This window comes from Hydra vulgaris, chromosome 07 (assembly GCF_038396675.1).
Source record: "Hydra vulgaris chromosome 07, alternate assembly HydraT2T_AEP".
Lineage (NCBI taxonomy): Eukaryota > Metazoa > Cnidaria > Hydrozoa > Anthoathecata > Hydridae > Hydra > Hydra vulgaris.
In genome coordinates, this window is record NC_088926.1 from 6,060,919 (window position 1) to 6,086,919 (window position 26,001).

The window sequence follows — 26,001 nt, forward strand, 5'->3', positions numbered from 1 at the left end:
TTCTCTTAGACTATGATTTCTAAAAAAGGGCCAAATTTCATTTTTCATTTAAAACTTTTATCAGAACTTTTCTTGTGACTGGTTATCATTAAAACAATTTAAAAAAATTAACTGAAACAGTTAATTCTCTAGTTATGGCTTTTTAAAGTATGACTTAGAGTCAATCAGAAAAAACTGACAAAAAAATTGCTGTGTTGCAGCACCAACACAGCCAAGCAACAAAAAATTAAAACAAAGTATTTGTGTTTGTCATTTTGTTTATAACACAAACCAAATATGTAGAAACAAAGAAAAGGGAATTTTATTCAACATTTGCAACTGCATGGTTCTGTTTGACAACAGCTCTTAAATATAAATGTTATTCTTTTAGTTAGAAAAGGTTAAAAATCGAGCAAAATAATCTTTTGTCTTTGATTTTCCCAAAGCTGAAAATTTGCTGTTTAACTTTATTTATTTATTCACTACCAAATCCAAGTCACCATGGTGATCTTATCCATTATTAAAAATGATAGCATTAATTAAGTTAAATGGACTTGACTAATGCTGAAACTTTAATTACAAGTCCCAGCACATATCAAACACAGGTTGTGAAACTGCTCAGTTTATTAAACAAGTTTGCACAATTTTTGAAACAAGAAAACGTTTGGGAGTTATTATATATTTATAATAAAGAATTTATATTGAAATGAATTAAAGTCATGCAATTAAAAAAGCTATTAATAAAAAATTTAAACATAACATGCAAATAACATAAAATAACATGGAAATAAACTACATCAAAAATATACTTTTTAAAATTAGTTAACTAAATGAAATTTATTTCAAAATGAATATTTTGAAATAAATTTTTATATACAAAATGTTTTTTATATTAAAAAAGATGTTGTTTTTTTTTGCGTTTTTTTACTTTTACTTTTAATTTATTACTTTATCACAACTAAAGCAAAGTTGTTTCACAAACTAGACAATTTCACAACTTGTAACATCCTGTAATTTTTTACATATTGTAAAATAAATGCAACATATTCTTACCTTTTTTTTAGGTTCAGCTTTTGCTCTTTCAATAGCTTTCCTTATTCTTTCTTCTTGATTTTTTTTTTGCTCAAGTAACTTTTCTTCACGCAAACGAAGACGTCGTTCTTTGTCTTTAATCTAAAATTAGCAGTAAGATAAAGTAAGATAAGATAGCAAACGATAAAATAATTTTATATGTTACTACAATTAGTTATTTTCAATACGTACATATAAGTACAAGTCAGGAAAAAAAAAAAAAAAAGCAAAACTGTAATAATCTGTAAAGAGCAGGTAGGTAAGATTTTAGATGCAAGGTATATTCTTAAATGACCTACTTTAAAACTTATAGTAGTACAGCTGGATTTTTTGAGTAAAATATACATTGTTTATAAGTATATGAACTTTGTAATGAGACTCATGCTTAAGAAATGAGATGAGTCACAGAGACTAATAAGATTCACAATACGCTTAAGGTGCTTACTTCAATGCTTTTTAAAAACCTGTGCATTAGCAAACATACATACAGATTTTAGTTTTCAAACAAAATAACTTCATTAAACAGTTTTCACATTTTACATCATTCACAATGAAAATTTGTATTGATAACTTTTTTTGATTATTAATTATAATTAAATTAATTCTATTATCATTTTTGTTGTGTGAGTACAAGTTAGAAAAAGCAAGGGTTTTTAAAAAAATTAAACTAAATAGTTTTTTTTTTAATTTCAAAATTTTGTTACTGTGATGTATTGAAATATCTACTTGGGTGAAAAAGTGTCCTCTGCAATGGTTTTTAATAATTTAATTAAATTTGTAAAGTTTGTAAAACAAAGTTTGTTTTGCAAAAGGAGGCTCGGTGTGAATAAGGTATTAGTAAAATAAAATTGTAAAACAAAGTTATATGCTGTTCATACTCTCATATTAAGAGATACTTGATGGAATATTCTATGGAACATGGACAAATATGCTTTCGAATATAGGCGTGAATGCAACTTAAAAAAATGTTCTTGGAACATTTGAGGAACTTTTGTCTTGTTTCCACACCCAGAACAAATAAATGTTCCAGAACATTTCTTTGTTTTTATAAAATAGTTAAAACAGGCACCATGTAAAATACACAGTCTCTGTTTTAACTATTTTCAATGTAAATCAAAAGAAAAAAGCAATTCAAACTAGGTTTTTTATGAAGTTGATTCAAACATCATCTAAAGTCTATCAAAAATACTGAAGATTAAAGATTTAATATTCCTAATGAACTGTACCTTTTATCTTGTTTATATAATAACTTATCAATAAGTTTTAATAGTTATTATAAATTTATTGTAACAATTAATCATTCTGAATTAAGATCAGTATCATGCAGCAACTTTGTGATTTGAAGCAAATATCTAAGTATAGCATTTATTTTATAAAGTATCAATCATATAAATCATGGAATTACCTTCCCTCTAAAATCAAGTATACATATCTGAAAACAGGAAAAAGGACTTTTTATCAACGCAATTAAAGAATTTATTCAAGACAAAAAAAACAAGAAATAAAGTTTCTGTTGTTTTATTTGTTAATTATCTCTGTATCATTAACTGTTGTGGGGCACCTTGATTCCATTCTGTGCTAGAACTTGTAAACATTTTTTTTATTGCTTTTTCTTATATTAGTACTGTTATCATTGTAGATGTTGATGTTTTTTGTTGTTATTGTTATTAGAATGTTAGTATTGTTTTAGCTTAATTTTAGTACTATCGTTACTCTTACTAATATTATCATATTAGTAAATTATCTCATATTATCTGTATGTTTGTGTTCTGTCTGAACCTCTGGCGTGGTGTTGACTCACCCATAAGTTGCTATCTGTATGTTTGTGTTCTGTCTATTTATGTTTATATCTATGTTTTATGTTTTGTCTGAACCTATGGTGTGGATTTTACTCACTCGTAAGTTACTTAATGTATTCATGTGTTCTGTTTAAATGTTCTGTTTAAATGCTAAAATCTGTTTTGATAAAGTGTGAGCTCATTAACCAAGTAGACACTTTAAGTACTAAATCTACGCTCACCCTTATCTCTAGTATTTTGTTAGGTGTAATATTTTTCCTAATGCATTTCCGAAATATCATTTCCGATGTTTTAAGGTGCTGTTTGCAGGAAGTGGCTCCTTTTAATTACTCCAGGTCAGGTCAGGTTCAGGATCATCGTGATCACCCTGCTATGGGTATTATGTATACCCGTACCACCTTCCCCATGCCCTGCTGCCTTTTAGAGTGTGGTTTGTTAGACAAAGGCTAGAAGAAATAAACTTCAACTTGAAAATCCCCTGCCATGGGGCTCTTGGTTGAGTATAGGCTAGAGATGGTGTCTCTGCACTAATCTTGGGCAGATATTAACTGCATTCAGCTACTGTCTTGCAGAAGGCCTCCTAGGCAAAGACTTTAGTGATAAGCAGAATAATTCTGTTAACCAGCCTCAAACTCCTTCTTCATCTATTAGGCTGGGATAGATGTAAACCTGTGTTACATTGCTTCCTGCCTAGGATGCTGGATCTTCTTGAATTTTCTTATAGGGTTTTGCTTGTGCCTCCTAGACAGTGGCTATGCAACTCTTCCTGTTATCTCCTAATGATGGTCCAGCTCTAAACCCGATTTAATGGTTCTGAGGCTCTCTGGTAGTAAGGTTTCCTAAACTCTGTGGTAGCTCTCAGAGAGGCTGATTCCATCAACAGTTGCAAAATATCAGAGTATTAACAGTGCCATGTTGCGCATGGATGGTGTCTCTGTTAATGCTTTTGATGCGCACTGTCAAGACCACATAAGGAGCCCTATGTTACAACTTGCATAGCTCATTGCTTGGGAGGCTGTGCTCTATCTATGAATGAGTCAAGTTCTCTTTAAACTTAAATTATGCCAAAAGTTAATCAAAATATTAATCATAAAAAACCATCCCCGCAACCTAACTGTTTCAAAATATCTTTTACTAATATTTGCGATCTGCGAAGCAACCTTCCATCAGTTGAATCTAACCTCACAAAATTCACCAGACTTTGTTGGTTTAACATTCCATCTCTCATTCGTGGGACTGATGACTAAAAGGTTTTATTGTGCATTAGATGGAGGCTGAGAGACTAAGGCTATTGCTATTTGCATATCTAAGGCTTTTGACAAAGCTTGGCATGTTGGTCTTCTCCATAAGCTTGTTTCATATGGTGTATTTAGGAAGGTTGTTGAGGTTATCAAATTGTTTCTTTCTAACTGCTTTATTAAAGTCATCCTTGAAGGCCTTTTTCTTTATTTCTAGCAATTCTGGGGTAACTCAAAGTTCTATCCTTGGTCCTATTTTTTTTCTTATCTACATTAATGATCTTCCTGACAACCTTACATCTAAAGTAGCTCTTTTTGCTGATGACTCAACTTTATACTCCTGTCTTGACAAAAAGTCTTCTCTTTTTGATCACTTAGAACAGACAACCAATCTTGAATCTGATCTCACTTCTGTAACAGATTGGGGCTAGCAGTGGCTTGTAAACTCTAACTCCAACAAAACTCAGTTATTTACTACAAACAACTATTACAGTACTGTAGACATTCCTATATTAATGAATGGCAACACTCTCCCTGAGTCCTCTTCTTTACGTCTCCTTGAATTATCATTTACTACTGACCTTTCATGGAAACCATATATATAATCAATTGGTAAATTAGCATCTGCTAAGGTTGCTTCTCATTATCGTGCTCGCCATTTTCTCTCTCAAGATTCCATTCTCTACCGCTACAAATCTCTTATTCGTTATTTTGTAGTCATATTTGGGCTGGTTCTTTTAATAATGCTCTTTCTTTGCATTGTAAACATAGTTGGACCCGCTCTATCTTCTAAGCTTAAGCCTCTTTCCCATCATCATAAAGTTGCATCTCTTTCTCTTTTCTACAAATACTATCATGGTCACTGCTCAAAGGAGCTATCATCTCTAGTTTCATGAACTAAAACTCATTCTCGCTTGACTCGTCATTCATCCAAGTCTTATTTTTTTACTGTATCTATCCCTGCATGCTCCAAAAACTTTGATTCATCTAGTTTTTTTCCCCGCACTTAAACCTTTTCGAACTCTCTCCCATCTTCTTGTTTTCCTGACTCATACAACCTTCAACTTTTTAAGTCTTCTGTCAACCTTATTTTTTGCTCTACAACTCTATTCTTTTTTTCTTGTAAATCCCAACTTAATAGCGGTTGCTAGCAGCCTCGTTAGAAGTGAATGAAAAAATAAAAAAATAAATCAGTTATTATCATTATGATTATAATAATTAGTAGTATAAAATTTTTATCATAGATATTTTTATTAACATTATTGTTTATTACTTATTAGTTAATAAAATGATTAGAAAAACTCATATTTATTATGAAATTGCTTGTGTGAACATGGTATTAGTAAAACAAAGTTAGTAATACAAAGTGTGTAAAAAAAAATTAGTAAAATAACCAAACTATATAAGTATTTTGGAGTTTTTTCGCTTTTTAAAAAAATGATCATAATTTTAAGTTTAAATTACTGTGACTATTGAAAGCCATTTATAATTAAAGAGGGAACAAGTGGCTCTCTTTAATTTAATCAGAGTTTTAAAAAATATATAAATATTGCAGAAAAAACAAACAACTATCTGCATTTGAACTCATCTACTTTGAACCCTCAAAGGTTCTCAAAATATATTTGAACTACAAGAGTTTTTGAATTATAGGAGTTCAAGCCTAAATATTAAACAATAAAGAGAGAGATGAATTTCATTAATTTAAATGATCTTTTGAATTATAGGAGTTCGAAATAAAACTGTAAATTCAGTATTCAATATCAGAGTTATAGACAGATTATATACCATAGCAATTATTAACTAAAAATTGTTTACATTTTGATTTGTTTTTTTTGTAATATTTGCCTAGTATAGACTAGGAATAAGTGACCTAATATAAATAGTTGAATCTATGAGTAACTTTAAATTTAATAAGTCTTTTTATGTCATTAACTAAAAGTCATAAATTAAAAGTCATAAATTAAAAGTAACTTTTAAGCTAATAAGTTGTTAACTAAAAGCCAAGATTACACTAAAAGCAAACACAACTAAATTGATTATATATTATAATTTTTATACTTTATTATATATTTAATATAATATATTAAATTAAATTGTTATTGTTAATTGCATATTAATCATGAGTTGTATTATGGGTTGCATACTGCTACTATCAATACTAATACTTATGCCTTTGTTAGGACCAGTGCCAAGGCATCAGTTTAACCTGTTTAAACACATTTTTAATTATTAACTTAACACTTTAGCTTCCAATCATTTTCCTATGTAAAAATGAATTTAAAAATTAAAGCATTTTACTGTTTGGAAATTTTGGACTTTTGGAAATCCAACGTTTTAATAAGTAAAACAGTTATGATTCTTGGATTAGAACGAAAGCTAACAGATGAATGAAATAATGTAACTAAATTTACAAAAAGTCTGAATGATAATGTGTAATAAATGTACTACAGTGTCCGTTTTGTCTGGACAAAAATGTGTAATAAATGTATTACAATGTCAATGCAATTATTGCAATAAAACTTTAGAGAGGGTTGGAACTCATTTAAAAAAATGTTAAAAATAAAAATCATGCAAGTTTTTTTTTCTACTTTTGGAGTTACATGGAGCAAGCTAAGAAGTAGATTAGAAAAAGATAGATCTAAAGGATCTATTATCAAAAAGGTTTAAAAAAAAAAGAAGTAATTTATGAATGGGAAATAAGTTAATATGAATTAAGTTATTTTTTATTGAAACATAATTTTAAGAAATTAAGAAGGTATATCTAATGGTATAATTTTCTTCTATTATTTATGCATACAGCAAAATCTACGAAAAGTTAAGAAATAAATTAGGAAAAGTTAATAAAAATTTTTTTAATTATTAATATCTTAGTACTTGATGAAATTATAAAACAACAATTAATGAAAGTTAATTGAAATAAAACAATTATATAGCAAAAAGTATTTTTAAAAAAACATTTTTTTATTGTCATACTAATATAATCGTAATTTAAGGAAAAAAACTGCTAATACCTTAACTTATTAAAAAAACTTTATTATAAAACCAGATAGAATTGGTGGAGTTTTGTAAATAAAGTTCTTATAATGTAGGGTAAATCATACTTATATCTTACTGTTTATTAATTATTTATAAATAAATTTCATAACATTAGGCCAATAGAACTATTGTCTATTTTTAAATTATTACAAATACTGTTAAAGATTTATTAGATTTATGGATTAAGATTAAAAACTAAATGTGCAAGATGGCCATTTTAAACAATCTTTAGCAAATTATATAAAACACTTACTTTTTCAGCTATTTCAACTTTTTCAGCAGGCATTATTTCTATTGTTTCAAACAACTCCTCAAGACGATTTTCTATGCTGGTCAGCATTTGAAGGGCACTTAAACAACAAAAAAATTTAAAATAAAAAGATAATAACAACTGCTTTTATAGTGTAAAATTAAAATTTACTTATATAACAGTATAACATTGTAAGTAGATGCCAAATACAAAAAATAAAAATAATATATAATAAATTAAACCTAATGTTAGCTTCATTTTCACCAATACAGTTTTTATAAACTTCTTCTACTTTTTTACCCAGTTGAATAAGCATTTTTTCCTTGCAAAAAATTATCAATAACACAATTGTTATAACATTTATTAAAAATTAACTTGTGCCATACAATGAGTTTATTAAATTAATTAGAGTCACGGGAAATGAATTGTTTTATATGACTTGTATGATTTGGACAAATTACAGGTTTCCATAAATTTATCATATTATTAATATTTTTATATTAAGTTTCATAATAACATTTCATATTTTTATGAAACTTAATATAAAAATATTAATATGATAAAAATCTTTTAATATATATATATATATATATATATATATATATATATATATATATATATATATATATATATATATATATATATATATATATACATATATATATAAAACAGGTGACAACTAAAAATCTGGATTGAGAAGAAATGTTAATAATGATGAAATAATTTATTCATAACAATTTTATATGGTTGATATATAATTGATGACAACTTAAAATATACAATAAAATTAATGGTTTTCCACAAAGGGTCCTTTATCCACTACTCTGCGCAACTTTGTTTAAATGTTCGCGCAAGCTGTTTGTACACCAGTTGTGTCCATTTCTTTCAAGGATTTTTTAATTCTACACTTGAGTTGTGAAATATTTTGAGCTTTCCAACCACCCTTGTACACTAAAGAACTTAGTTCACCAAAAAAATCTTCAATTGGTCTACATTGAGAAAGATTGGTGGGGTTAACATTCTTTGGTACAAAAAGAATATTTTTGCTTTGGAGGAACTCAGTAACACTTTTCGCATAGTGTGACAATGCTTTATCGGGCCAAAATATGTAATTATCATCTGAATGATATTTATTAATAAATGGGATTAAAATTTTAGTTAAGCTTTGGTTTTTGTAAACTTCTTAATTGACAGCTAGCCCACTTTCCTTCAAAAATGGCTCTGAAATTCCTCTGTCGGAGACAACAATACATAACATTACTTTCTTATCGAATTTGCTTCGCATTTTGAACTTAACATCAGGTGGTGTAACAGAAGAGTCATCTGTGTAATAAATTTTGTTGCCAGGCATTTGGGGCTTACTTAAAGTAAAATAACTTTCATCATCCAAAATGAAATTTTTGTTACCAAAATGTCTCACAAGATAACAACAATCTTTTTATACTTTAGTAATTTGACTTTCAGTCTAGGATGGCGATTTCTGCTTTTTCTTTGGTTTAACTTGAAGCTTTTTGAGTGCCCTACTGATGTACTGCTGGGAACACTGAAATATTCTAGCAGCATCGCGCTGGCTAATGTCATCTTTGTTGTTAAATCAAGTTTTTAACTTCTTTAAATTTTTTTGGTCAATATTGTGGGCTTTCGTCCGGATCCTTGCTTTCTTTCAACAGTACCACGTTTTAAAATATTGTAAATTGTACTTTTCGATATACCTTCTTTCAAAAAATGTTCTACAGTAAACATTTTGCCAACACTTTTATGGCGTTCATAAAAATGTACAACACGTTCTCGAAGAAGCTTTACTTAAGACGACATTTTATGACAACTAAATTGACAACTGTCAATCAAAAAATGTAAATTTATTACTTGAATCATACACCACTTGATAATGTAACGAAGTGGCAAAGTTAAATAACTCAATATGACTTGCGCACAATTTTTAGTTGTCACCCGTGTATATATATATATATATATATATATATATATATATATATATATATATATATATATATATTTTTATATATATATATATATATATATATATATATATATATATACATATATATATATATATATATATATATATATATATACATATATATATATATATATATATATATATATATATATATATATATATATATATATATATATATATATATATATACTAGGGTGATTCTAAAAACAACTTTTTTTGAAATTGTCTGCTGCCATCCCCTAAATGTGTTCTATGTAATAAATTAATACTAAATTTACAAAATTTTTGAATAAAAAAAAACTTTAGGGGTTGCTCAAGACCCTTAAACATCAGATGGGTCTCTAATATTTAAAAAAAAAAGTTCTTTAAAAGCATATCATGTTGGGTCTCAAAAAAAGTGAAATTTCATAAAAATTTCAAAAATAGTAATAAAAATTTATGGAAATACAAATTAAAAAAGTTTGTTTAAAAAAACTATGAAAATATAAATTTTTTTTTTTTTAGTTAAAAAATGATAGTTTTTAAGCCATATTAAATTAGTAATCTTTATATAAACTGATTGTTATTTTAAGAATCACTTATTATATATAATATATATATATATATATATATATATATATATATATATATATATATATATATATATATATATATATATATATATATATATATATATATATATATATATATATATATATATATATATATACACTCAATTTGAATACTTTTCTTACAACCTTTCATTTATAAAGAAAGTGTTATACAAATTTTATTGTCCATTAAATTTTTAAAATAAGCATAAAAATTCTTACCTACCTGGTCATCAGCCTTAAACTCTCCATAAGAAAACATGCTATAAAGTAAATTTAAAAAATTTGTACAAAATAAGAAAAAATAACTTTTTTTGCTTCAAATAAAAATTACTAAATAAATAAAAAAATGAATACCGTGACTTCATTTCAAAATCAGAGCCTTTTTTCTTTTCTTTTTGTATTGTCTCTTTCAAAGCATCAACTTGTAACTTTAGAGCTTCTGTTTCTTTATTCCTACATTTCAAAAAGTAACAAATAATAGCTTCAACTTTGTGCGATGGTCTTATATTTAGCCCCCCAACCCTTACCACATATACCTTCAAAATACAGTCAATACACATAGACTATGTTGCAATGATTCAAAAATCAGACATAATTTAATTTTAAATGTATTTTAGTTTTTATACATAAAATTTGATAAATGATTTACAATGCATGGTTAGTTTAATGTTTTAAAAAAAACGCTATTGATAATAAAGTTAATTTAAACTCTTTTATAAAATTTAATAATTTGTTTTATAAATTTAACAAGAACTTTAATTGTTTTGTTTTCTTTAAAGAGTACATTAAATAGTAATTCTGGAATAAATTACTGGGGAATATTACTGAAATATATAAAAATTTAGGCTAGAGACTCCTTTTAAACAAAGCCTGAAAACAATGCAGAGCTGAAAATGTTTATTTCTTGTTTAAAAATAGTTCAAATTAACAATCTAATATAATTTAACAATAGGTTAATCTGTTTAACTATAATTTAGCAAGAAGAGTATGACCATTATGTTTAAGAGTCAAATTAGAGAAAAAGTTCTTTGCAAATAATTGTGCTTTATTTTGGGGAGAAGTAATGAGATCATAGCCATAAATTAGTGATGGAATGTTAGACTTACTTTACCTAATGACACTATTAAAGAATTTTAAAAAGTCTCTAGAGCCTAACATCTGAGATAAGATACAAGATTTAGTAAACTAAGAATAACAGAGCTTAGCAAATGTGGAATAGAATGAGGCTTGACTTAATACTGACAAGAAGAAATAAAATCCAGGAGGTTAAGTTAGAGGCACATTTATGCATCAATAATAAGGATATATATGGGTATAAACATATATGTTTGCTACTTATTTAGATGCTGACATACAATATCATTACATATTTATATAAAATTTAGTATTTATATGCAGTAGTATTTACTAAAAGAAAAGATGATGATCAGATGAATTTGTAGTGTGACTCTAACAAAACAAAATAAGTAGCCATAATCTTAAACAGAAATTAGAAAAAGCAATGTATAAAACGAAGTTTGTCAAAAAAGATTTAAGTGGTTTGGGTATCAGCACTTAGAGTGGGTAGCAGCTTCCGGAAAAAAATGGCGGAAGTAAGAAAACTTTTAGGGAGTATATTACATATGGTATGAACAAGCTTTATTTAAGATAAGAAAATACTCAAGATTGTTTATATTAGAGAAACAGCATAAAAGGCGAAGATTAAAACTTGATGATGATGATGATGATGATGATGATGATGATGATGATGATGATGATGATGATGATGATGATAAAGCTGATAATGATAATAATAATTATTATGATAATCATGTAAATCATGATGTTTATGTATAAATAAACAAGCATGTATATAAAAAATATAACAAATTTTGAATAAAAAATATACTTTAGGATGTATCAATGCTTCACTAACTTCAGTCACACCAGGCCCTGTCTATTTTTATCAAACCTGGCCCCAACCCTGGTCAAACTTCATGCTTGGTCAATTACTAATTAGAACCCTAAACAAATAAAAAAATTGTAATGTAAATTCAGAAACAGCGTACTATAAAAAATCTCACATTTTTTCTTTTACATGAATGATGGTTTTTTTCATTTCATCAAGTGCTTCCTCAGTGTCCTGACTGTTAAGGATTAGTGATAAGTTGTGCTCTTCCAGTTCAGAAAAAATTTCTAGCAACTGAAAAGGACTTGTAAAGTAAAGCAAATCTTCCTAAATTAACAAATAAAATAACCAATTGTATTAATTGTGATTATTACATTACTTATTATTAATGTTTTAAATTTATTACCTCATCAGAACTTTCATCACTCTCTGTTGAGTTTGTTAAATTGCTTTCACTATCAATTGATTTACTGAAACAAAATATACTTAAGAAATATATTATTGATACTTAAGAAAAGTATATACATTTCTTGTTACACACAAAACACACAAGTATATACAATAATGAAATGGTTAGAATCCTTATCTTCTAACCAAATACCACTACATGTGGTAGTACTGTGTCTATTTTTTGGTCTTTTTTGTTTGCAAATTAAGCATTGCAGCATTAAAATAATAAAAAACAAGTTAAAAATAAAAAGAATATATGAAATATAATATATAAACAGTACAAAACAAACATAAAAAAACTAATTATATATAAAGTCAGAAAAAATCAAATTTATAATAATAATATATAAATGAGAAATATATGAAAAAGCAAAACAAAAAAGATAAATACCTTGTAAATGAAGAAGGAGAGCTTGATCTCTGATTTCAAATATGTCAAATAAAAGTTATATAAAAAAAAACACACATACATACATGCATGCATACATATATATATATATATATAAATATATAAATATATATATATATATGTATATATATATATATATATATATTTATATATATATATGTATTTAAATATATATATATATATATATATATATATATATATATATATATATATATATATATATATATATATATATACATATATATATATATAACATATATATCAAGCCTTTTTGGGAGATATGTGTGGTTATTGGTCCACGCATAGAATATTCTCTTTTTGACAACTTGGCCACAGTTTTTGGATATATTGATAGTTTGTATATAAAAAAAATGTGTTAAAAAAACAAAACTAATTTAAAGAGAAAATTAAAAATAAACAAATCATAAACTGAAAAGAGAAACTTAATGAATGCTAAAATATATAAAGGATAAACTAGAGAAAATAAAATCATAAAACGATATATTTTTTAACTTAGAAGTGTCTCAATTATTAGTTAAAATTTGATTAATTTAAGAGCGTTTTAATAGTTTAAAGCTAATAATTTTTCCTATATTGCCAAGTTGACGTAGCGCATAGATTAAGCAAATGTGTTATTTATGAGGCGGGACTGTTATATCAGCATTGGACAAGGGCTCAAATCCTATTAACGGATAATTTTTTTATTATGTTTCATTCACTTTGTAGACATAAGAAAGTATCAAAGATTCAAATTTTTAAATAATTAAGTTTCGAAGTAATTAAGCTTGGATTTAATAACTTTGAAACTTGGGTTTTTTTTTAATTCTTTGTAGTGAACACTTTCAAATTAAAATAAAAACATATATTAATTTTATGCTTTTGTTTTTTCTGATTTATTTTTTATTAATTTTATCATTTCTTAAGATTTTATTTTCTTAGTTTAGTTTTGTGCTTTTAATTTTAATTTTATTTTTCTTTGCAGTTTATAGTTGTTTTTTTTTATTTTAGTTTAAGTTTATATTTGTTCATTTAGCACATTTTTTAAATGCGCTAATTTAATATATATGCAAGGAGTTATGGCCAAGTTGTCAAAACAAAATAACATATGCATGTTCTAATGGTCTATATACTCTACATACATATAAAGGTGAATAATAAGGTGAACCCTACTTGGATACACCCAAGTATACAGAGCGTCACATAAAATAACTTTTTTTAAAAACGCCTGCTCTTACCCTCTAAATGTGTTCTATATAATAAAATAATACTGGTTTTGAAAATTTTAGAAAAAAATATTTTCAGGGGTCCCTCAAACCCCTTAAACATCTGACAGGCCCCTAATATTATCAAAAAAAAAAAAGTTCTTTAAAAGTAGATCATGTTAGATCTCCAAAGTAACAAAACTATATAAAAATATCAAAAATTATCATCATTTTACAAAAAACATTGAGAAAATAAAAAGTATATACTTTTATTTTTAGTTAAAAATTGTAATTGCTTTTTGCCGTGCAATTTGAAGTTTTTTTGAAAAATGATGATTATATTTAAAATTTTTATAAATTGGCTTCTTTTGAGACCCAACATAATATACTTTTAAAAAACTTTTTTTGTTGTTGATAATATTAGTGAATAAAATGTATTAATTATGACATGACATTTTAATACATATAAATTTTAATTGTTATTATTTATTATTACTTTGAAAGTCATTATTTGTAGGTCCCTACAAATAATAAGCCTTCAGTAAAAATATTATTTGTGTGCAAAAAAATTTGAAAATTAAAAATTTTTAAAAATATTTATGAACTGAGGTAGAGCCAATGACAATTAAAAGTTCTAGTTAGGAGGCGTGGCTAACTAAGGAGTGGCTCCAATTTTTATTTAGTGTTTATTTTTTATATATACATTTTTATTTTTTTAATTTTTTTTATATTTTTATTTTTTTAATTGCTTATATTTTTCAAAATTTTACAGAATAAGTGCATCGATCCCTACATAAAATGAATTATATAGCAGTAGTCGCAGTGTGACTTAAGTAGGTATAGAGTTAGTGGAGTGTACATACTTTATTTTCTGGGCTACTATAATTACATATAAAGTTGTACAAATTAACAATGACTTAATAGACAAATAGTCTTCAAAGATATTTAATTACTGATGAAAATAAAAAACTTCATTAGTAATAAGTTAGGGTAGTGTCGTGGGCGTCACTATCTACTCACATATCTATCACAACTTTATCACAACTGATAAAGACTTAAGTGCAATGAAGCCTTCATTAGTTTACTAAAATTTAGGTCAGTTTAAAAAGTCAATTCCAACAAAATGTAAGTCAATTTAAAAAGTCAATTTCAATTTAAATTAAATTGGAATAGCCGCAGTTTAGTGTACATTCATCAACTGAGATGTATGTACATCTACCCTTACCTTTCTTACTGTGTGATATAATTTGTGGATGCCCCTTGAATTCACTTAAAACATTAGTAAAAACTATTAGGAAACAAAGTTATAAAAAAGTAAATATGTAAACCTTATTTTTGATTGTTTTAGACTTATTTGACAATTGCTGTGATGTTGATGATGATTCAGTTTCTAAATAATTATAAAAACATTTTATACACATTTATCAATAACAAACAATGTTAAATGATGTGCACAATTTTTTAAAATTTAAAACAAAACAAAACAAAAAACACAGAGATACATCAAAACAAAAAACACAAAGATACATCTACAAAAAATACAGAGATACATCTTTTTTTTTTTTACTTTACTTATTTTATAATTTTTGCACTTTATTTTTCATTAAGTTTTTCTGAAACAGACCTTAACAAACATTAACAGTAAAATTTGTTTGAGTTAATATATAATATTTGTATGATAGCTATCTGTATTATAAAAGTCAGTGCAACTTGCAACAAAACTCACTTTACAAAAATGTTGACGGTTTTTACTTTAGTACAAACAATATATTTTAGTATAAACTATAATCTGATTTAAAATTTTGAATTTATATTTAACAAAAAAAAACTTTTTTACAATATTAGGCCAATACAGGAAATCTATTGAGTGTAAGGAATTATTTACAATTTATTTATTTATACAAAATTCACAGATTGCTATTAACAGCTATTTGAGTTTGATGATATAATAAACAAATTCATACTAAATAAACATGCTAAATTCATGCTAAATAACTGTTAATGAAACTATTGAAAATTTTGAAAAGTCTCTTAAGTTTAAACTTTTAAGTAATAGACCATCATGTTAAAAAGTATTTTTTTGCATCAATTTCTTGCAATGATTAAGAAACTTGTTCTCAGAAGGTCTGGTAAAAAAAAAAAATAAAAAAAAATGTTATTAGAATTAGCGACTGCACAAGAAAAAAAAATCATGGGGTAGAGTGAGACTTAACTTGAAAACAACAAGACATCTACCCAAGAACCTGAAGAAAAGCATGAAAAGAATTCCAGTGTGACGATAGAGTGAACCTGATACATAAAAAGTACAAGTTTTAGTGTGATCATAGCATGTTCTCAATCATCTAAAGGAGAACTTGTTATTCACAAGTTAACTATTTGTTTGTCACAAATTAACTATCTGCTCGTCACAGATTAATTATCTATTAGCTACAAATTAATTATTTGTAAGTCAGAATTTTAACTGTAAGAGATTGATGACAAAAAATTTGAGCCTCAGTGCCAGTGATATTAGAGCCAAATAATTTAGTGATGAGCATTTAAGTTAATAATGACAAAAATATTTGCAGATAAATAAAGAAAAAGAGATTGGTCAATTCGAACAGAAATATTGTGAAAGGAAATACAGTCTTGGAAAAAAGGTCTCCTAGCCTCCTTGAGAGCTATCACAGAGTTCAAGAAACCTTACTACAGACATCCTCAGAACAAATAAACTGATTTTTTTACCTGTACCTCAGAAATATAAGAAAGAGTTGCATAGTTCCTACTAAAGAAGCAACTAAACCCAAACTAAACCCATGAGTAAAGACAATATGTACTGAGCAAAAACAATCTACTGTACTGAGTAAAGATAATCTACTGTACTAGGCAAAAAGGGATACAATACACATAATAGTGCAGGTTGAGAAAGCATAAAAAAATATTTTCAATAATTTTTCTATGTATATTTGAACCATGATACACTCACTGAGGTAAACTTCTTGGTTAATACCCATTAATTTTGATCCAACATGGATTTTACTCATCACTTTGTAAAATCAAGAAAATGTAATTTTGCGACAAAAAAAGTTGGAAAGTTATATTTATTACTTTTGAATATGAATTCCTTACTTTTTTTTTCCACTCAATAAAATCTTTGTCAAGATAAATCAATAAAACTAAAAGGAAATCTAAGGATTATGAACGTGTGAAAAGTTGCATGATAAGATTGATTAAAAAAAGAAGCAGCAAATATTTAAATTTATTTCTAAAGTTTGAAATTATAAAGGATGGGATCAGAAAATAATTAAGAAAAACAAACTGTTAATAATAATGATTAAAATCACAAAGTAAATAGAAAAATCAAACCATAATAATAATGAGTTTGCATATAAATCCATTACATATTTTTTATATTATATTACATATTATATCAAGTTGAAAATATTTTTTTTTTAATTTAAACTTGTTATAATTAATTTAAGATTCAACTTTTCAATTTAATAATATGTAATATTAGTTTAGGTCTACATGTAAAAATATAAAACACCAACATTTATTTTAGTAAAAAAGTATAACATTATCCAGCAATCTAAACATTATAAACAACAATTTAAGCAAACATTATTTACCTAAATTGATGTAAACATATAAACTGTTAACATTATACCAGCAATTTAAGTTTTGAAACATTGCTTAAATCCAGATTAGGGGTGGGAGTTAAGGTTAGTTTTAGTCTAACTAAAATTAGTGGATTAACTTTTTAATTAACTAAAATTAGTCGACTAACTTTTTAGTTAACTAAAGTTACCCAACTAACTTTTTAGTTCAAAGAAAATTCTAGTCAAATAAAATTGTTATTAAAATAAATTGTTTTAAACTAAACTTGAATATTTGTATTTTTCCCCAACTTGGAGATAAATACCCATGAGGTTGCTGCAACTGTTTAAAAACACCCAATCGACACGGAATGTAAAAAAGATGCTATTTAAACAATTAAATTAAATTTAGTATGTTTATTTACAGTCTATTTTATCTATTTTCTTATGTGCTGCGTTCTATAGGTAGTGTGAAATAATAGTAGCACATCATGAGTTCTCTTCCCTGGCTTATTGCAAGGGTGGAGTTAATCTCCAATTTTTAACAAAAATCTCATCAATTTCAATTAATTACTTTCCACCCAATCTACGCTTTTTCCCCCCAAACACTGACCCCTCCTAACAATTTATAACCACCCAAAAATCCGAAAATACACTCATAAAATAAAAAGAAATAATAACCGAAAAAATAAAGCAAAATATAGTATGGCAAAAAATACTCTAAAATATGAAATATAGAAACAATACAGTAGAAACATTTGGTATTCTACTACTTTTTACTAGTTTTTACTTACAACTTTTTTCGTTCATTTAAAAATAATAAATGAGTAATCAATAAGTCCTATCCCTCAAATTTCAGTTTTGGATTTCAGCACCCACCTCCACCACCTCATTGGTACGACCCTGTAGGCTGGCGAGAGTATTACCATAAACCCAGAATGTAATTGTTTATAGGTTATGATGAGAATATTTTTATTGCTTTCAGAGTAGAGTTGTTTATCAGTTGGCAAGACTTGCAAAGTTTACAAAGAATGCTTGGTATTTGCATTTAAGAATGCAATTTCCGCAATTTAAATCATTAAATAGTGTTTACAAGATAAAAAGTATTGAATAATATCTGTTGTATAATTAAAATATTTTATTAAGTAGCTGCGGTTGCTTTTTAAACCAGAAAATTGTTTATTACTTTTTAATTACTTGAAAAATGCAATGCGTAATCTATCATTTTTAAGTTCTTGTTTGTTTTTTGTTAGAAAAAAAAGAAGTAATATTATATTAATAAAAGTAATATTATATTAATAAAAATAAGTTTTATTTATATATTTATTAATCTCAAAAAACTACTATTTATTATTTGGAACAAATATCTATAAAAAGGATTTCGTTTTATAATTTAAACTATTATTTTCAAAACCACACCTCTATGAGAAAGTTTAACAACAATGGCACGTTAGTTTCCGTTAAAATATGGTAGCTTTAATGTTTTTATCAAAGTCGCTTTCACTTAAATGATCACAACTTTTAGCCCCAATCGAAATATTTTACTTTTCTTTTAAATACTTTAAATTTACACAAACTATGTCATTTTTAATCTATTAAAAACCAGTAAACAAATAAATAACATAAGATGCCTTTTATAAACTTTGAAAAAAGTTCTACGACGAACTAAGTTCTTTGAAATGCATAAGTTAATGCGTTAACAATTTTTTTTGGGTCCAAAAAATTCATAAAAACGCAATATCTCTTATACGCATGCACTAAACTCTGGTATTTCTGATGAAAGGCTCTTTTACTTGTAGCCTAGTAAAGCACTTTATTATGTATATATGGCTACCACATACCGAAAAAAATCTGGCAACCCTGGCTATATAATGGAGAAAAGTATAAAAAAAATTCAAACATGACATTTAATCACACCATTTTGTACCTTAAAAATGTAGCTTTTATAAAATGTATATATATTTTTATATTAATTATGGGTTTGCATTTTAAGCTGTTGATTTCACGGTGGTTTAATATTGAACAATCGCGGCATTTTATATTGCGTATGCGCAACTTTTATTAAAAAAAGATATGGTTACTTCGCTTTTATTTAGTAATTCTTTTTTAACCATATCCTAAAAAAGTAGCTTATAGCTTTGCTATAAAGATGTATAGTTGATATCCCATTATTTAAATTGATTTAAATATGGCCATGGAGAATGTATTTTTTCACAACATTTAAATCTTTAAATTTTAGCATCTTTAAATACGCAGGAATTTTGCGCTTATGTAAATTTTTAGGCTTTAAAACCTAATATATTTTAAAACTAGAAGAGTTTATCTTTATATTAAAAAGAAAATTAGACTTGAGTTACTTTTTTAAGTTTAAAAACAGTGTACATAAAATCCTATTATTTGGCTATAAATAAATATAAAAATGAGTCTCATATAACAAAACTAAAAAAATTATGAGAAAATCTTGGAAATCGTAGTGTTCTTTTAACAAAAAAATTAGAATAGAATTGCATTATTTTATACGATTCGACAAGGACGACCCAAAGATGCACCCACATAAGATGTTTTACAGATGCTATTCAATAATAAGAAACATAAAAAAAGGTTCAAATACTAATCTTAAATTAAGAACCTGGATTAGCAATTGCAAGAAATGTGAATGTGTTTGCTTCAAAGTAAATAAAGGAAGGAAACCAAAGAAAACTGTAAAGGGAAGGCCCTTGTCTACATGTACATCTTTGTGACTGTTATATTTGTAATGGTGTTATGTATAAACCACTTATTTTATAAACTGTCGGCATTTGTTTTGTGCACCATGTATATTACCACTTATCAATAATAAACTATTATCTAAAAAAAAATGCCCTAAATGCTCATTATCATTATCAATTTCAATTGATGGGTTAACCACCTCTTGCAATGTTAATGAAATGATAAATAATATTCCAGAAGAGTGTAAGCAATGTTGTGGTAAATTATTTAAAGAGCCACAACTGTCAGAACACATGAATCATCAAAATATTAACCAGACTCTAATACCAATTTCCTCAACCTTGTCAACATCATCATCACAAATAAGTCTTTCAGATATATTTGCATTAAATTCAAAAAGTGTTATCACAAAGGATATTAATGCTGTTGTACTTCATGTTATTAAATAAAAATGTTGCAAACATTTGGCAGTAAACAACCAAACATTTGACTGTGAAGAGTTTAACAAATATATTGAGAAGCAACGTCAAATAAAACAACCTTAAATAAGTATTCAGGATCTTGAAGATAAAACACGTATCATAACAGAAGCACTTGAAACTCACATATTATCTCACCCTGAAAATGAAGAATATATGAAGTTAGTATTTGAACCATGCATAAAACCAAACCAAACTAAAAATATAAATCATAAATAATACCTCTTGTTTGGATCGTAATAGATATGTTATTTCTAATATTTTATGTTTTGGTATTTTGTATTTATATTTATAGATCTCATAACTGAAAATAATTAAAGAAACTGACCATGTAAAGATGTCATTTGGTACACTAGTAAATTAACTTGACGAGGTATTTAATTTGTTAGGAGTGCTAAGACAAGCATACCATGGGAAAAGTTTTGTTGGTAACTATGTTAACAAAATGTTAAAGGTAAATAATCATATAGTTCTTAAATATAAAGTAGTATATTCGTTTATTCCAAATAAAATAAAAAAGTATATTTAAACAGGTATGGTCAGTCATGGCCTACTATAAATACACGGTCGGGTTTGTTGGTTTTCACGGAAAAAATTAGGAGGCCAGTTTTATTTGCTGTAATAAACGATATCTTTAAACAGAAGGCTTTGTTTTTCTTGTTATATATAATATTTTTTAATTATATATATTTATGAATTTTATTATAAGTTTAGTTATGAGGAACTTATTAATTTTGATGTTTTAAATAAGATTTTAATTAAGTAACAATATAAATACAATATTTAAATTAGACACATTTATAACAGCTTGTCGCTTTTGAAATATGATTATTTTTATTGTGCTTCAAAAATATAAAAATTACTTTTATTTTCAAACCTAGAATTCTTAATACAATGCCAAACAAGTGTGCAGTGATATACTGTTGCAGTGGATACAAAAGTAAATCATCAAATACAAATGTGAATACTCTAAAATTGACTTCAGAAACAACAGTTTATAACAAAGAAAATAGTGTTTGTGCGTTTCCTGATGCTCTTAAAAGACCTGAGTTAAGAAAAAAATGGATTAAGTTTGTTAATAGAAAAAATTGGTTTCCTACAGAACATTCAGGTGTTTGTAGTGCACACTTTGATCCAAAATTTCTAAAGCACGGTGTTAGAATGACTTTTATTTATGATCTTCATCCGATACCAACTATTTATTTAAATGATGCAATAAAAAAAATTCCACCTTCTCTGTTATTATCTATTCCAGGTCCATCAAGAAAATCTCCAACTAGATGTGTCACAAGCATTCAAGATGAATCAGATATTTTTATGGAAAAAGATTCTATCAAAGACCTAGAAATGTTAAATTCATCTTCAAGTCCTGTTGGCTTTATTTTTCAAAAAAATGACTCCCATGTTTTATATTATCGTATTTTTAATGTGGTATCTATTGATAATGCTCCCTGTATTGAATCAATACAAGTCGATTCTACTTTGCATGTAAAGTTGCATCACAATAGATGTCAAATTCCTCTTCCGAAGTGGTTTAAGCAAAACAATATTTACTTAAAAATATTAGCATATTAGAAAACCTTGCATCATATATGCGTATTTTGAAATTCATAGTATCCAATATTATAAACCAAAAGGCAGGAAACCATATTCATCTGAAGTTCTTCGTTTTTCATTATTACAACGCTATACTTCAAAGCATGCATACATTCAATTACAAGAAAAATGAAATGTATTTACAGAAATGTAGTGAGTATAGTAGCGGTAAATATGTTGGTTTGGATAAAAATGGTAACTTTTTCAAAAGTATCCTTGTTTTTATGGTTGTGAGTTTAAAAAAATCTATCTCTTATGTCATAAAGTCTTGTCCACAAACAAAAATAAATGGAGATACAGTTTTCCTTGAAATTAAAGAAAGTTTGTCTGTTTTGAAATTAGCAGGATTTAATGTAGGTTCAATAGTTGCAGACAATCATTCGACATATGTATCAGGATATGGACAGTCGATTAAATGCTTCGGAACTGGTAAATCTGAAGAAGATCATTTTATTGTGTACGAAGAACAAAAAATTTACCTTATGTATGATAGTGTTTATCTCTTAAAAAATATTCGAAATAGTCTACTTAAATCTAAGTGATTTATATTCCCTGTTTTCCATTTCGATGGACTTTATGATCCTATTTCAGTTACTGCTGGCGAAATATCTTGGCATCTTCTCCATAAAACTTACGAAAAAGATGAAAATTTTAGTGCTAATTTACGTAAGGCACATAAACTCACATTTCAAACTTTACATCCAGGAAATGATAAGCAAAGTGTTCCTCTTGCTTTGAATGTTTTTCATGAAACAACGTCAGCTGCCATTAAAAGTTATTTTCCACAAGATTTATCTGCAGCTGAATTTTTACGCCTTATTAATAGTTGGTGGTTAATATCGAATTCAAAGTCAAAATATTCAAATAACTATATTGGTTATGCAGTTGTGAGGGAAGATAAAAAACCTGAATTCTTACGTTGGTTACGAAGTGGATTAATGAATGGCAAATAAAACAGTTAAAGGAGTGTGGAAAGTTTACTCCTAGCAAGCAAACAGCAAATGCTATGATAAAAACATTAAAAACTTCTGCTGATTTGTGTGATGATTTACTCAATGAAGGTTATACTTACATTTTAACAAGTCGTTTCCAAAGTGACCCTCTAGAACGTCGATTTTCAAAATATAGACAAATGAGTGGAGGTCGTTTTCTTGTTGGTTTACGTGAAGTTGAATCTTCTGAGAAAATACTTCAAATTAAATCTCTAATGAAAGAAGATATAAATTACTGGGATTTAAATCTTAAACCAGAGACAAGTCCAGATCTTTCATGTGAAATTGATTTTGAAAATGATTTTGAAGAGATTGATTTAGACAATGACAGCAAGGAGGTGGCAACCTACATTGCAGGATTTATTATGAAAAAAATCTCTACAAAATTTGTTTGTTCTGAATGTGAAGCTTTGTTAAATCATGAGAAGGTGTTTGAGTATACAAATTTGTGTTGAGTATACAAATTTGCTCTCTAGAGGGGGGCTTCAATTACCTGGGAAATATCTTGCATCATATATATCCCATTGCTTTGCTAAACTAGATTTAGCTCAAGAAAATTTATTTTTAAATGCTGATAATATCAGATATGCTGCAAGAAAGCTCCTGAATCTTGGAAGAGGAGGGATCTTCATGTGTCCTCAGCATTTTAATAATGCTATAATATTTATTAATAATATAATTATAAACATATACTTTAACAACAAGCAAATAATTATCAATGGTGGAAAAAGAAAAGACGAGATTGTTGCTTTTAAATCAAAGAAAACAAAAAGAAAGCATAATGATTAATCTATTTCTTGTTGTTAATTTCACAGTATTTTAAAATTTATTGTGATTTTATGAATGTTTATATTACTTTAAATAAAAAAGAAATTTTAAACAGTTGTTTATTTGTTTTAATATTTTATATTTTTATTATTCCAGCATTTTCTATGAAAACTCAATAATTACAAAAAAAAAAAAAAAACTGGCCTCCTAATTTTTTCGGTAAAAACCAACAAACCCGGCCGTGTATTTATAGTAGGCCATGGGTCAGTATGTATTTGTTAATATGTATATGTATGTCTAATATATATATGAAAAAAGTGTAAATTGAAAGTATAATTTAACACATATAACTTATTTTATTTAAAAAACATTGTTAGATGAAAAGTATCCTCGAAACTATGCAACGCAATACCAAAGCTTGTAGTTGAACTTGACACAAAGAAACTATTGAACTTTGTCAGAACTTTAAAGTCCTATTTGATAAGTTTGGGATTTGCCACAAGCTTATTAACTCCTGCAAGCAGTTCAACAAAGAAAACATTCAAAATCTTTCTCAAAATGATATGTATTATTATTATTATATACATTATTATTATTATTATATATTCACAGAAAATCAAATTGAAGATTTTATGAAATACTTCCGTAATAATTGGTCAAATGATTCAATTACATCTAAGCTTCATATACTGGAATATCATGCATCTTTCATTAGGAAATGGGGAGTAAGACTTGGTACTTATGGAGAACAGGGTGCAGAGAGTATTCATGCTGAATTCAACAGCATGAAGAGTACCTACTGGGACATGAAAGGAACACGTAAACTCAAAAGTATAATGGATAAGCACTTCATAAATAACCACCCAACTGTAAAACAATATCAACAAAAAGCTCTGTCTAAGTAGAGAAAAATTGCAGATACTTAAAATAATTTTATGAAACATTGGAAAAAGGTTTTCACATATTTCAAATGGGTTTTTAGAACATAAATGGCAGTGTTATAGAGTAAATATTAATTCTGTCAGTATTTTTAAACATTCAAATAAAAAGGAAACTTATCAATTTTTAAAAGCATTAAATTATAACAAAAAAAAGTAACCCAGTTATAATATTAGTTTTAAATGATTCACAGACTACTATATTTTCAAAAAAAACCTTAAGGTAATGACTAAAAAATGTGCAACTCTAAAATATTGACCACAATGTAAGCACAGGTTAACATTTCCCAGAAAAACAACAAAGTTTCACCTTAGTTCCACATCTTTTCTCCTAAAGTTATTTAAATGATAGCGTTGGTAAAACCTACCATACCTAAAATTTTGTTTTGACATAAATTCTTAGAGATAATTTAGCATAATCCACAAATAATTAAAGTTTGAAATGTATACAACTTTAGTAAGAAATCCCTTTTTAACCGCGATCGTTTCTGTTTACAAACGTTTGAACAAAATATGACACATGCGCGTGTTAAAAGTCCATTACTAAACCACCTTGATTTAAATCAAGTTTTTTTTTCAGAAAAATTCAAGAATATTTTTTGTGTTACAAAGAAGCATAAAATAGTTAATGATTTTAAACCTTTCCTTTTATTGCATAGTTAAATTAATTCATACATTATCTTTCAAATGAGTTATTGCAACACTATTTCAAACGTAGGATGTCAAATAAATTGATTTCAAATGATGATATATTTAAAGTACTTTTTTTAGTTAAAATTTCACTTATATAGTTAAATACTTTTGCGGTCCGTGGTGGTTCAATAATTCAAGTCTTAAAATATTTTGTTCAATAAGTAGATTAATAATATAAGTTTGATTTATAATCCGCGGATGTCCGCCTGTTGTTTAATAAGGATTTTTACACGTTTCATGCAGGGGGGCTAACATTTTAATTTTTTTTGTTCCCACGATTCGATTATCTTGTTTTTTTGTAAAACATCCTTTTTTTGACATCAAAATGAACATATAAATACTTGCAGTCTATGTCTAG

At 26.6% G+C, this 26,001-nt stretch overlaps 1 protein-coding gene across 1 annotated transcript in view; it reads right to left on the reverse strand.

Annotated features, from left to right (window-relative positions):
• LOC101240608 (cilia- and flagella-associated protein 100) overlaps positions 1 to 26,001 on the reverse strand; it is a 97,282-nt gene that overhangs the window by 11,862 nt on the left and 59,419 nt on the right. Inside the window, exons 11-19 of the mRNA XM_065800879.1 lie at positions 15,222 to 15,283; positions 12,674 to 12,702; positions 12,239 to 12,302; positions 12,008 to 12,159; positions 10,299 to 10,397; positions 10,168 to 10,204; positions 7,616 to 7,695; positions 7,377 to 7,473; positions 1,033 to 1,152 (exon numbers count right to left, since the gene is read on the reverse strand). Of these exons, the coding sequence (XP_065656951.1) occupies positions 1,033 to 1,152; positions 7,377 to 7,473; positions 7,616 to 7,695; positions 10,168 to 10,204; positions 10,299 to 10,397; positions 12,008 to 12,159; positions 12,239 to 12,302; positions 12,674 to 12,702; positions 15,222 to 15,283 (740 nt within the window). The remainder of the gene's footprint in view (positions 1 to 1,032; positions 1,153 to 7,376; positions 7,474 to 7,615; positions 7,696 to 10,167; positions 10,205 to 10,298; positions 10,398 to 12,007; positions 12,160 to 12,238; positions 12,303 to 12,673; positions 12,703 to 15,221; positions 15,284 to 26,001) is intronic.